Source organism: Cetorhinus maximus, chromosome 22, assembly GCF_964194155.1.
Source record: "Cetorhinus maximus chromosome 22, sCetMax3.hap1.1, whole genome shotgun sequence".
Lineage (NCBI taxonomy): Eukaryota > Metazoa > Chordata > Chondrichthyes > Lamniformes > Cetorhinidae > Cetorhinus > Cetorhinus maximus.
The window spans coordinates 64097196-64111904 of NC_135900.1; the positions used below are offsets into that span (position 1 = coordinate 64097196).

At 43.6% G+C, this 14709-nt stretch overlaps 1 protein-coding gene across 1 annotated transcript in view; it reads left to right on the forward strand.

Moving 5' to 3' along the window:
- The window catches only part of LOC144696757 (A disintegrin and metalloproteinase with thrombospondin motifs 20), a 440683-nt gene that overhangs the window by 246631 nt on the left and 179343 nt on the right, over nucleotides 1-14709 (forward strand). Inside the window, exons 16-24 of the mRNA XM_078568442.1 lie at nucleotides 879-974; nucleotides 1838-2004; nucleotides 2191-2320; nucleotides 3806-3932; nucleotides 7394-7604; nucleotides 8003-8167; nucleotides 10549-10713; nucleotides 11419-11538; nucleotides 11784-11891. Coding sequence (XP_078424568.1) covers nucleotides 879-974; nucleotides 1838-2004; nucleotides 2191-2320; nucleotides 3806-3932; nucleotides 7394-7604; nucleotides 8003-8167; nucleotides 10549-10713; nucleotides 11419-11538; nucleotides 11784-11891 — 1289 coding nt within the window. The remainder of the gene's footprint in view (nucleotides 1-878; nucleotides 975-1837; nucleotides 2005-2190; nucleotides 2321-3805; nucleotides 3933-7393; nucleotides 7605-8002; nucleotides 8168-10548; nucleotides 10714-11418; nucleotides 11539-11783; nucleotides 11892-14709) is intronic.

The window sequence follows — 14709 nt, forward strand, 5'->3', positions numbered from 1 at the left end:
AAAGAGTGAGACCAAGTTAGCACAACCACCAAAGCTGGGGTGATTGGAAAAAGGACATACAAAAAGTCTGCTTATTCTGCAGAATTGTAATGCTGGAATAAATTACAGAGGTGGAAACAGGTGAGGTGATGGAGAGATTTGAGCATAAGGAATTTAAACAAGCATATTTTAAATTCCAGTGAAGGCAGATGTTGAAGGAAAGTGAGATGACGCAGGGTAGGATAGGGGCAGCATCTGGTCCTCACTCCTAATAGGTGGATGGACTTGCATCCATTTTTACTGAACATTTCTGTGAAGTGCTGTGGAACATTTTTCTATCTAATAAAGACGGGTGTTAACTGTGGACCACAGGTGGCACATTCACATCTGAGTCAGCAGATTTTGGCTGACGCTGTCTTGCAATACTGATGAGTACCGTTGGGTGGAAGTAATAGATCCCATGACATTACTTGAAGAACAGGGGAGTTCTCCCAGTGTCCTGCTCAGTATTTATCCCTCAACCAATATCCCAAAAAGACAGGGTATTTGGTCATAGCCACATTGCTGTTCATGTGGCCTTGCTGTGCATGGATTGGCTGTCATATTTCCTACATTACAACAATTACTGCACTTCAAAAGGAGTTCAATGGCTGCAAAGTGCCTTGAGATATCCTGAGGTCTTGAAAGGTGCTATAGAAATGAAAGTTCACTCTTTCTATAAATGCAAGTTATTGCTGTTATTGAGTCAGTTACAGCAATTTAGAGCATAAGATTAGAAAACATATCAGTGTGGAGTCACATCAGTTTGTTAAAGATCAAATCTTGGCACATGTTGTGGATTTTATTGGAAGAGATGATTGTTTATAATGCATGTACTAACATTATTGATTTATTTTAAGGGTATAATATTGTAGTAAGAATACCTTCAGGAGCAACTAATATTGATGTACGGCAGCACAGCTATTCAGGGAAGCCAGAGGATGACAACTACCTTGGTAAGCACTTTTGTGGCTTATTTATTCAATACTTGGTAGTCTTCAGCTCATGATGCACTTTACCTATAACAATTCAGCTAACTCCTATTCACAAAAACCATTTCTTCAGAGATTACAATCTTGAGGAAAGTTGACTTTCTCTATATAGACTCATCTTTATAAGCAAAATTTACTTCCTCCTTTGAAATCTGAAATGCAGATTCGGTTTCTAAGAGTCTCCCCAAATCTCCCCAAATTTTTATTTTCTGTTCTGCTGAAAAGAAGTTCTGATAGGGTTAAAGGCCTCACACTGTCCATGATGTGCATTGCCTAATGCAACATTTTGCCAAGTTCGCAAAATGTAGTCTATAGTATAGTTTTTTTTAAAGAAAGGTTTGGCAATAAATGCCAGCGATGTCCACATCCAATGACATGCAGTCACGCATACATTCATATGCACACAAATGTACTTAAGAAAGCAAAATGCAGAATCCAATTTAAACCAGATTTGAGAAGAATGATGTTGACTGAGGGAAGGCACGAGGAGAACATTCTGCTGTTCTTCAAATAATGCTGTTTGATTTTTTTTTTCAATCGCTGTGAACTCAGCCACAACTTAATGGCTCAGTGGTGAGGTGGATGCTGCCTCTGCATGACTTCCAGAGGGAGCTGGATTGGTTCTTGCATCATGCAGAAGGGGCTTCACAGATGTCGCTTGGTCTGTGATCTCCTGGACTGATTTCAATTTCCTAAGGGGATCAGAGAGGAATTTTCCAGAGTACATTTTTCCCTTATTGGCCCTGGGTTTCTTAGTACAATTTGTGATCTATCTGCTTAAATCCAACACTACTTTCCCTAATGGAATTTTCTGATCTGTGCTTTAGCGTTATCTGACAGTCAAGGTAACTTCATCCTGAATGGAAACTTTGTGGTGAGCATGTTTAAACGAGAAATAAATGTGCAGGGAGCCACGATTGAATATAGTGGCTCAGACAATGATGTGGAGCGCATTAACTGCACTGATCAAATTGAGGAAGAGCTGATTTTGCAGGTAGGATTTTTTTTTTCTAACAACACAATACCTTCTTATTTTTGAATGGTAATTCTCTGCCTGCATATCAGGAATTTCATTTTCTCTACCATTATTTTAGGAGCATTAATTAGCACATGTTATTAAAGGCACAGCATTTTCACATTTGTTGATATTCACAATTTGTTTTCTTTTAAATCCTGCTAGGTTTTATCTGTTGGAAATTTGTACAACCCCGATGTGCGTTACTCTTTTAATGTACCCATAGAGGACCAACTGGAGCAGTTTGTTTGGGATCCATATGGTTCATGGCAAGAGTGTGACAGACTTTGCCAAGGTAAACTCCAACCTTTTACTTCCATTTCATTTTTGTATCTTAAAATACATTTAATATGAAAATAATGCTTAGCTGGTGGTGTCAAAATGGGCCTGCCTTTGTGTAATGTAACAGTTTACAGCACTTCCCTGGGGTTTTCACCAGTCTTTTGCTAGAGTTATCACACCAGTGGAACCCCCACATCATTTCAGAACCTCTTGGCTTTTCTGCAACACTTTTTCATGAAGTCAATTCTCCTTTAAATTTGATCACACGGCCAGTATGTAAATACCTTCACTATAATATTGCACTTATGACAAGCAATTAAGGATACTTCTGAATTTTGTGGGCAAACTAGGAACTTTCCAGTGACTGATTCCACTTTGCTTGAACTGGTTGGTGCTGCTCTCTTCTCCCACCACAAGATTTTGAAGGTTTAAAGCAGCTGATTAGCATTATGCTGAGAGTATGGTGATAAGCAAAATACTGCAGGTGCTGGAAATCTAAAATAAATACAACAAAATACTGGAGATGCTTAGCAGAAAGCCCGACGAAAGGTCGACTTGACCTGAAACAACACTGCTTCTCTCCACCTTTGCAGCCTGCACCTGTTGAGCATTTCCAGCATTTTTTGGTTTTAATTTATCTGATCTAAGCTGTGTCTCAAATTGATTAACTTTGGATTTATATGCACATTTTCGGATAATATTGCAATGATGGCACTGCAGCAAGGACAAATCTTAGCACTGAAATATTTTTCCCATCCCCCTCTCTTGAAGACATTAATTCCTTCCTGGCTACAGCTACAAAGGAATCAGACATTTTTCAGTATCTCAGCCATGTAATCACTATTCATGTGTGACCCTTCACTCTGAGGACTGGTGGGTCATTCAACACTAGAAATATTCTCTCCTCGCTGGATGTTCACCAAAATTAACCTTCCAGCAGGAGGATTCCTGGCTGAATTCTTCCTCAAAAACCAAGGGTACCCTGGCAATTGTGATAGCCCTCACACAGTCCTGGTGGGAATCAGCTGATTCAACTGGCGATCAAACTTGGAAATCTTTCTAACCTGTATGAAGTAGATTACACATCCGAATACAGCTACTCTTGTAAAATGTCCATGCCAAAATGCTGGAAAATGGCCTTATTAAAATGTCCAAAATCCAAGATTTTGAGGGGGGCAGTAGTATGCCCCCAGATTTGTCAAAGGTTGCAGATTCAATCCCCGATATGTGATGTGTAGTGTAAACTGAAATTACCAGTATACCACTGCTTTTGTCTCTATTTGTACTTCACTCAATTTGTACTGGGAACAGTGAAAATCATTTCTTTCCAAAGAATCTCAGTAGAATTATTTTGCTACAACCAGATGGTGCCTGTGTATTCAGAGAATGCGCCCACCCTATACTATAAACTGAAGCATCAGGCTTGCTTTTGGGTAGGCACTGGATTCTCTGTACAAACACTAGAATGAGTACTGATTTGCTTCTGTATCTGTTATAGGGGAACGGAGGAGAAAAGTGGTCTGTGTGCGTAAGAGTGATCACTTGGTTGTTTCTGACCAAAGGTGTGAACATTTGGCTCGCCCAATCCCAGACAATGAGCCATGCAACACAGAATGTGAATTAAGGTAAAAAGCAGTATTTTAGCTGTTCACCTTGGAGCAGAATTTTCAACAATTCATTTGTGGTTTCCGGCCAGAATCACTGAGTCAAGTATATGCTGTGTGGGAAATCATGGGGCTTGTGTTACCATTTAACATATGCTCTTTTTGACAGCTGTCCTTGAACAAAGGTGGCAGTGAATCAAGGGTGATGAAGCTGTCAACAACTATAGGCCGCTAATGGTATTGAATGATTCATGGAAAAAGTCTTTTATTTTGAAGATTCATCCTAGCACACAGCAAGTTGGGTTTTATGGGACAGTGGGGTGGTGGGTGATGGTGTGCATACTACTCAAGCCCCTGGAAGGAAACGGACCGACTTTTAAAAAGCCTGCTCCACAGTAATAAAATGTTGGGGGCACGCTAAACAGGCTCAGGGTTGGACTTACACCCTTCAGTAGACAGAAAGCCCCACCCCTGAGAGCTGTCAGCCAATCTGATTAGCTGGAAGCCACTACTGTCCAACAGTGCCAGAGCTCAGTCGTGGGTTCTGCTGCCACTGCAAGGAGGTTCAGGAAGAAGAGTGGCCACCGGAAACAGGTAACTCCCGGGCTTTTAGGGCAGGGAGAGATCGCAAAGCCTAATAGGGATGGAGGAGAGGAGAGTGGAAGGCTGGGTTTTGAAGGGCAGGCGTGGGGGAACGAAGGCAGGTGACATCTTGGGGGAAGTGCCCCCAGTGCGCACAGGGCACCCCACGATTGATGTGTCCACCTTCCTTCCTGCTTTTTCAAAGACGTCCTGTCAAAAATGACCTTCACACTCTGGCCCGCCTGCCACTGCTCAGGGTTTTCTGACACTGGAGGCAGATTGAAGCCCTTAGTTGCCAATTAATTGGGCAGTTAAGGGCCTCAATAGTCCTATCCTACCCAAAAATTTTAACATCATTTTTGCTTTCAAGTGTACTCAGTACTGTCAGTTACAATTTGACATCAAAAGTTCTAATTTGGAATGAAGTTGGCATCAAATTTGAAAGTGTGCTGAATGCTATCCAGCGCACTCGAAGTTATACAATACGCTCAGCAACTGAAAAATACAAAAACATTAATCACTTAAGTAATATCTGAATTTATTCAGTTTTACATTTAGTCCATAAAAAAATTGTTCCGCTATACAGTACAAGCTTGAGAGCAACACCTAATCCCCATCAATGCTTAATTCAAAACTCTCTTACCCACCCCTGCTACCCCAGTCTCAGGCTCTAAATTCTCTCCCCCACCCCCAACCCCCCTCCAGGCTCCGTGTCTAAACTCTCCCCTTCCAGTCCCGGCTCTCTCCCCTTCTCACCCTTCAGTCTCCAAACTCTCACTGCAGCCTCCAAACTCTCCCCCCAACCGCTTCCTACCAGCCTCCAGGCCTTGGGCCCTGCTGATGCCTCTGATCTTGCAAGGCCTCCCTCCAGTCTTTCTTGCAGGGCCTCTCTCTGATCTCTGGGTCTCCCCTCGACCTCCCTCGATCCTCCCCACACCCACCCCCCGCCCACTTCTCTCAACATTGCCGCACCCCCCCCCCCACTACCCCACCCCTTCCCCAATACTTACCTCGCTCTAACCGTCCTTGCTGCCCTTGTTCCGACTTCAAACTTACAACAGGGCTGGCCGGAAAATGTCACTTCCAGTTTCCAGCTGGCCCTGTAAATTCCTGCCATAGGCACTTCCAGAAAATCCTGCCCTTCATTTCTGATACCCAGGCGAGGATTTTTCCCACAGGCTTCGGGATCCCGACATTGGTGTGAAATAAGGGTCAGCAGCACGAACTGTGGGGAAAGTGGCCCGTGATTTTCCCTGAATCTTTCTCCTTTTTGACCAAACTTTTGGTCATATGACCTAATCCTGCTTTATGTTGGCTCACCCTAGCTGAAAAGTTTGACTGTTGAAAGTATGGGGGTGGGATGGGGCACGGTAGAAGAAAATTGCTCTGGGCTGGGTGGTGAGTGAGAAGATTGTTCGGTAGTGGGTGGTGGGGAGAAAATTGCTCTGGGGGGATGTTGTTGGGGAGGGAACTGCTGCAGCCCGGGGAGGGGGTGGGCACGACGGGTGTTGGGGGTCAGTGTTGTGCTGCAAGGGTTATAGGTTATAAAGAAAAACATAGAAGTACCCCATCAAAACAGGGTCTGTTTTTTTTTAAAGTTAGCTTAGTTTTATGATGTTTGAAGCTGTCGAAGTTTAGAAATATAGAAAATAAACTGATCACTTTTGGTGTCCAAATGCTTGAGTGATGCTGCTAATCACAAATGTTTGAGTGCTGCAGTTTGGGGCAATTGATGAAGTTGATGTCAGTTACATTACTTGCAATGTTAAATGATAGCTAAATGATTGTTTTTGAGTGCATTTGATATCAAATGATTGTTCTGAGCACCATTGATGTTAAATAATTGTTTTTGAGTTCAACTGATATCAAGTGATCACAAATGAATGCTGTTGAACGCAAATTATGTCAAACTTTTCAGGTAGGATAAGGGGAGGTAGCTGAGTGGGCGACTTAACCACACTGTTTTATGGGGACCATATTGTGGTAGGTGGAAAGGAGCTGGGCTGGGCACCCAACTTATTTTACGTGCTCCCCACCCCCAACACCCCGGCAAAAATGTGCCCGACAAGGGGCCGTAAAGTCCGGCTCAGCATTTTATTGAAAATCCACTGCCTGCTAGAGCAGTAGATCAGTTGGGGTTAAGGTGTAATTTTATTTGGTGGAAAGACACTGCAATTTCCTGACTTCCATGCACTGAGAGCGCATTGCAAAATTTCGGTGCCCTTTCTCCCCTCTCCCCCAAACCCTCATTCCCCAAATCTCTTCACCTTCAGGCCAAACATAACCTGGATTAAAGCCCCAACCCAGTTGTTAGATGATGCAGGTCCAGGGGAGAGAGGAACCTTAAGTTTGCATTCAGCACACATGCTCATTCAGGAAATCCACAAGGAGTGGTTGATGTGTAAGAAGGAAATGTTGCTGAGCTGCATTAGGGATGATTTTCAAACGCCAGAATCCCATGTCGTGCCTGAGAATCAGGTGGCTGGCTGTGGAATGTCATGGACGGGAGGGGCACCTCGGCAACCGGAGGTCCACCTGATGTAATTGTTATTTGGTCTTGGAGCTTTCTGACCTGAAAATTGTTCTGGCCTCCTGATTTTGGGCAGGCCTATTGGCCATTCCACTGACTCTCTGCACATTTTGAGCGGAACTCAAATATCTCCCTTCCTCCTTCGATATCTGGCTGTCCTATCTGCAACTGCTTAATGCTAACACTTTGTGTCTCAAAATGAAAAGGTGGTCTACTTTTTCCACATATCTCTCGCCTTTCTGAGCGCCAAAAACCATCAGGTCAGAAAAAAAATTACCGTATTCTTATGGATGCTCCAAAGAATGAGTGCTTCTCAATGGAATTTAAAATGATTGACTTTAAAATATAAGTAGCTCTGCTCTGATTCTAGGTGGCATGCAGTAGGTAAGAGTGAATGTACGGCACAATGCGGACCAGGATATAGAACACAAGACATTCACTGCATGAAGTATACCCACGCTAAAGGACCAAGTGAGCCCATGGACGACAGATACTGTAGGAGTCAGCCAAAACCTCCCAGCAGAGAGCCCTGCCATGGAGACTGTCACAGGACTAGTTGGCATTATACATCCTGGTCTCAGGTAATGGTTAGACTGAGCAACCTAACTGCCTCACCCAGTGGACAGATAAGCTTGGATTTTGTGATCAGTATTTTTTAATACCAGTGCTAATACGTACATTGAATGTGTTAACACCAGCATTAAAAGCTCGGTGATCAGGAAATCCATGCTCTGAAGTCAGTATTTTTCTGAAAATCTGAACTTCAAAAGGAGAATCTTGATGATCATTCATATTGCCTGAAATGTATATAACTGTGTGTGCAATAATATAAGTAACATCCCCCCATGTATTAAAATGAAGTCCATGCAGAAAGGACTAAGGGTAAAAGGAGAATAGTATTGTCTTTCCATTTCATATTTCAGTCTGAGTTGTGCATTCCTGCATACAACCTCAGTGATAGGTCTTTTGATTTTCTTAGTGTTCAAAAACCTGTGGCAGTGGAACAAGGACTCGGGAGGCATACTGCATGAACAATCTTGGCAGACATCTTGTTAACCAAGAGTGCAATGAGCATCAGAATGTCATATCTCAGAGATGCAATGAATTCCCCTGCCCTGAATGGTCAGCCAGTGAATGGAGTGAAGTAAGTAAAACTTTAAGGAGTTATAAGTATGATGCCTAAGACCGAACAAATGTCAATGCTCGTGTAAGGATTGCCTCTATATATAAATCAATGTGCTACAGCACAGTGTTGAGGCTGGTGGAAGCCCATGACTATATGCGCTTTTGGGTTTAGGCCACCAGGCAATATCTAGACACCCTCAAAGAGAGAGGGGAATATCTGACTGTGACCTACTCAGGGGTGCTCTTCTATAAAGAGTAGCATTGGCTGAGGCCTGGGAACCTGTAAATTGCTTGCTCCCTAGGCTGAGTGGTGCTACATGACCTGTGGAAAACTGAAAAGAAGTCATAAAATTAAAAAAAAAAATGCACAGGCACCAACCTAATGGATTTGATGTTTTCTCAGATTATCCGTGCAATTTTAAAATACATATGGCTATAGTAGTGATGTAAGCAGTAGTTTAATGAAGCACATTGGCACACCAAACTGTAAGGATGAATGCAAAAAACTGCAGTAGGAACACAGGAACTGGAGTCTCTCAAGTCTGCTCCACCATTCAATTATATCACGGTTGATCTTCAGCTTAACTCTATTTTGCCACCTTGGCTCCATAGACACTTGATATCTCTACCCAACAATCATTTCCATCTAGAAAATTCCTACAGTTCCAGCACCTACATCCTAATGAGGAGATAGTTCCAGATTTCCACCACCCTTTACATGAAGTAATGCTTCACTCCTGAAGGGCCTAATGCTAACTTTAAATTTCTTATTCTGGATTCACCCATCTGAGGAAAGAGTTTCTCTGGATCTACCATATTGAATCCCATTATAATTTTAAATATTTTGATTAAATCATGTTCAATCTTCTAAACGCAAAAAAAACTCATCTTCATGCAATCTGTTAACATAACCCTTTAAGTTCACTATTGTTCCAGTGAATCTGTGCTGTACCCCTTCCAAGGCCACTTTATCTTTCTTCAGGTTAAGTAACTTGGTGGGCTATTTCATCCGTGTTAGCTAGGATTCTCTTCCTTTTAGGGGCAAGTAGTCTTATACTGACCCAGCAATTTGGCCTTTGCTGCTTATACTACTGAAACAAGTTAGACTCTCTTAAAGCTGCAGCATTCTCAAATGATGCTTTTCTGTCTCATGATTTTGCTGCAACCATTTGTGCACCTCAGTTACAGGACAGGATTCAAGGCAACTGGCTGTCTTTTAAGTTCTGCTGATACTATATAACCTGCACCTTGCCTCCGCTTGTTCCTTTCATCACTAGCTATGAGGTGGGATTGCTGTGATATTATTTAAATGCATTGAACTCTCATGATATTGTAAGGTCAGCCCTGAGCATCAAAGCTGCTTGCAGTAACCAAAATCCTCCACCATTAACCATTGTAGGTCCATTATAGCTGTGTCCCTAGATCTGTGACCTTTTAAACAAAGTGCGTATATCTAATGAACCATGCATCAATTAACCTGGAAGTGTTTGAGTTGTGAAGCAAGGTCCTACAAACAGCATTGGGATAATAAACCAGGTAATCAGTTTCAATGCTGTTAGCTGAGGGATAAATTTTGGCCAGGTCACCTCTTTGAATAGTGTCATCCCTCATCCTCAACAGCCTTGGCTCAGTAGTAGCACTCCTACATCTGAGCCAGAAGGCTGTGGGTTCTAGTCACATTCCAGGTTCTTGATATACTCTGGCCTGACTTCAGTCCAGTATTGCCCTATGCTGCAGCCCAAGATGCCATTTTTCAGATCAGACTTTAAAGCCAGGCCCCATTTGCCCTCTCAGGCAGACACAAAAGATCCCATGGCACTATTCATTGAAATTCAACCTAGGACCTTCTGATCTAAATAACTTAGCCTTAAAAGAGTGATGAGTACAGGGATCACAACATTCTTCACTATTTAGGAGCCTTTCTTTTGTTTTAAACCAGAAGCTATCCTCATTGTGCTGAGAGGTGTCTGTCATCTAGACTCTCAGGGTTGCAATTCAATGGCAGCCTGAAATCCCCAGTGTTTGGTGCTGGATTCCCACATTGTGGTTTTGCTTCACATGAGATGAAGCAAATGATTCCAAGGCTAAAAGCATTACATATTGAGGATAGGTATTCCCTTGAGCATAAAAAAAAATTAAAAATGAGCTAATTGAGAAGTTTTGAAAAGAGTAGTGATTAAAAACGACTTAAGGAAGTAAATTGAGAAAAAAATCTATCTCCTCTGTTGGGGAAAATCCAGCGCAAAATTCTAAAAATTAGAGCTAATGCATTTAGAGGTTGTGAATGACACTTTATAAATATAAGTTCTTTCTTTCTTTCATCCTAATAAGCAAATATAAGTAGTTAACATTAGGGTTGAATTTTCAGCATTAACAAAATGACCATATGTATTATTTTAGTGTCTTGCAACATGTGGAAAGGGCACAAGGCATCGGCAAGTATCATGTCTACTGAATAATGAACATCTGAGGGATGATTTTTGCAACCCCAGTACTAAACCAGAAGCTGCAGGAACCTGTGAGCTACGGGAGTGTGCTTCATGGCAAGTTGGGCCATGGGGACAGGTAAGTACGGGTACAGATTTCCATTTGATCACCATAGCTTTACCTGTATGGGTACACACTCATATATATCCAGGATTAGGTGCCTACCATGACGGGATTGCAGAGAGGTAAGAAACTGCTACTTGAAGCTCTGCATTTCCAAAGGCCCACACTCCCAACTGATAGAGCCACTATTCAATGGGGGATGATGTGTGACCATGCTGTCAGGAGAATGATGGCAATGTACTCGCACATTTTATGGCAAGTTATGCTTCTCAGCAGGCAGCTTGTGAGGAATTCCTTGAACCTATTTTCCTCTAGGGGAGCTCAAATTTACACTCATCTGTTATTTAATGACAGAATAGTGACTATTCTCCTTGGTGACAGAGAGTGAGGTTGGGACTCTGCTGTGTTAAGGTAGCTCCAAGTTGGCATACTTGCAGATGGAGGACTGGAACCAAGGAAACCATACAATTCTCTTCAGCTTTTTGTGATCTACCAACCGGGCTGGCTTATTGATGGAACTGAGAGGGGTAGAAGTGTCACTCAGGCACTGGGATTGTTTGGATCCAGATAACTGCAAGACAGTGCCCTAAATTACAGAATCTAACATTTGTAAGCTATTTTGTTCACATACATCTGAAAAAAAATTTTGATCAAGTACTTTTCCTGAATGTATTTTCATGTGCAGGACTACTAACATTCTATCCTGCTGATTTTCACTAGTGTGCTGCTACTTGTGGACATGGTTATCAAATGCGTGCAGTGAGGTGTGTTATTGGGACTTACGGTGCAGTTATAGATGACAGAGAGTGCAATGCTGCAACTCGTCCAAGGGATAGCCAGGTAAAGGAAAAATCTTTCTCCACCCTTATTATAATAAATTATGTTAATACAAACAATAAATATTCAAAAAATAAACCATTAAATTTCCTGCCTTGAAACTTCTGCTAATATAACATTTGAGCTTGCCACCTGAGATGAAGCTGACATCGTGAATTGCTCCCACTCTCCTGTTATAGAAACCACCCGAATTACATTCCGCACTGTACGAATTGAATCGTTTTTGTTTTTGACAAATTTCAACCCAGGACTGCGAGATGCCTCCTTGTTTAAAGCCACCAAAGATAGTCACAACCACAAGTCCCACCATTCAGAGAGGGATGATGACCCAGTGGAGATTTGGATCGTGGACTCCTGTAAGTGATTCTATTTTCACAAGAAAACTGTCTCTTCCAAGTGACAGAAAATTCAGGCTCAAAGAGATCAAGTTCTGCAGTCCCCCTTTGGGTAAAAGATAACAAGTTGAGCATGTCTGGTATGGTGTCGATGTGACTGTGTGCTTAGTTTATGTCTGTGTTTATTCCTATCTATGGGCAGAAAATGAGTGCTGTTAACTAGGGTTATGATGGTATAAATTTATCCGAGGGAGGCACTGTTTGAAAGCTAAACAAATGGATGGAGGGCAGGCAGATCATGCTGGTGATGAGGGAGTCAGTATGTTACCATCTAGCATCTCTGATCAGTATAAAAATATATGTCAATTGTATATGTCTCTGAAAATGAGCTTTCCATTATGTGAGTAATAGTGTCCACTTTTACCTGCTATGTGTTGTAAATTCATTGAAATTAACAGGCTGGATTATAAAAATACGGTGTTAGGAGAAAGCCTTGTTGACCAAAGATGGTCTTGGAAATTGGTGACCCACTTTCCCAAAAATCTATTTGTTGTCTTTTGTCAACATTTTTTATTTAATGGCGGGGATTTTCTGGCCATCGTGGTGGGACCCACCACGGCAGCTTCAGTGGCCCAGCCAAAAGTCCACTGACTTTCGGCAGGAGCAGATGGCCCCAGCGGTGGGCAGGGCCAGAAAACTCCCCCCTTCCAGTCCCTCTGACCCCATCCCGTCTTCTAATCCCAGCCTGTGCCTTGTATTCACCATACTATCTGACCTTCCCCTCTCTGATGCTGAATGTTCAGTGTTCAGCAAAGGACTCAGTTTCGTACCCTTACACCCTCACCTCAATGAATTTCAGGCTCAGCACGATGCTGAACTCTTCTCCCGCCACCTTTGTCTTCGTGCTCACTTCTTAGGGCAGGAGTCCTCCCCCCGTTCCACGGATCCTTTCCCCCACCTCCAGTATTCTCCATCCACCTGGACCTCTCCCTCTGGCCTCTTACCTGCTCTTGATATTTTCATTGGGAACTGTTGGCGTGACATTGGCCATCTCAATTTCTCTGCTCCTCTCAACCACTCTAACCTATCTCCTTCTGAACTTGCTGCACTCCGTTCTCTCAGGTCCAACCCTGACTTTGTTATAAGAGTGGTATTGTTGTTGTCTGGTGTACTGACCTCTATCTCGCAGATGCTGAGCGCCAACTCTCAGACACTTCTTATTACCTATGCCTGGACCATGATCCCACCACCGAACATCAAGCCATTGTTTTCTAGACTGCCACTGACCTCTTCATCTCTGGAGGTCTTCCCTCCACAGATTCCAACCTCATAGTCTCCCAACCCCGGACAGCCCACTTCTACCTCCTTCCCAAAATCCATAAACAGGACTGTCTTAGTGGCAGCCTGTTCCTGCCCCACGGAATTCATTTCTTGCTATCTTGACTTCATTCTCTCTCGCCTTGTCCAGTCCCTTCCCACCTACATCCTCTGACGCCCTACATCATATCAACACTTTCCAGTTACCTGGCCCTAACTGCCTCCTGTTTATCATGGGCGTCCAATCCCTCTACACCTCCGACCCCCAACAGGATGGTCTGAGGGCTCTCCGCTTCTTCCTTGAACAGAGGCCCGAACAATCCCCACCCACCACCACTCTCCTCCGTCTGGCTGAACTTGTTCTTTCACTGAACCATTTCTCCTTTAACTTGTCTCACTTCCTCCAAATAAAAGGTGTGGCTATGGGTACCCGCATGGGCCCCAGTTATGCCTGTCTCTTTGTGGGGTATGTGTAACATTCCTTGTTTCAGCCCTACTCAAGCCCCCTCCCACAATTCTTTTTTTGGTATATGGATGACTGATTCAGTGCTGCTTCATTCTCTCGTCTGGACCTGGAATTTTATCAATTTTGCTTCCAATTTCCACCCCTTTATCACCTTTACATTGAACATCTCCAACACTTTCCTTCCCTTCCTTGACCTCTCTGTCTCCATTTCTGGTGATAGACTACCAATATTCTTTACAAGCCCACCGACTCCCACAACTACCTCGACTGCAGCTCCTCACACCCCGCTTCCTGTAAGGATTCTATCCCATTCTCTCAGTTCCTTCGCCTCCGCCGCATCTGTTCTGATGATGCCACTTTCCAAAATGGCGCTTCTGACATGTTTTCCTGAACCGAGGTTTCCCACCCACAGTGGTTGACAGTGCCCTCAACCATGTCTGACCCGTCTCCCACACCTCTGCCCTCACACCTTCCTCTCCCTCCCAGAACCATGACAGGGTCCCCCTTGTCCTCACTTTTCACCCCACCAGCCTCCGCATTCAAAGGATCATCCTCCGCCATTTCCGCCAACTCCATCATGATGCCACCACAACACACCTTCCCCTCATCCCCTTGTCGGCATTCCATAGGGACCATTCCCTCCGGGACACTGTGGTCCACTCCTCCATCACCCCCAACACCTCATCCCATTCCCACAACACCTTCCCATGCAATCGCAGAAGGTGCAACACCTGCCTCTTTACCTCGTCCCTCCTCACTGTCCAAGGGCCCAAATACTCCTTTCAGGTGAAGCAGCACTTCACTTGCACCTACTTCAGTTTGGTCTACTGCATTTGCTACTCCCAATGCAATCTCCTCTACATTGGAGAGACTAATTGCAGACTGGGTGACCGCTTTGCAGGACACCTTCAATCTGTCCATAAGTAGGACCCAGACCTCCCTGTTGCTTGTCATTTCAACACTCCACCCTGCTCTCATGCCCACATGTCTGTCTTTGGCCTGCTGCAATGTTCCAGTGAAGCCCAACGCAAACTGGAGGAACAGCACCTCATCTTC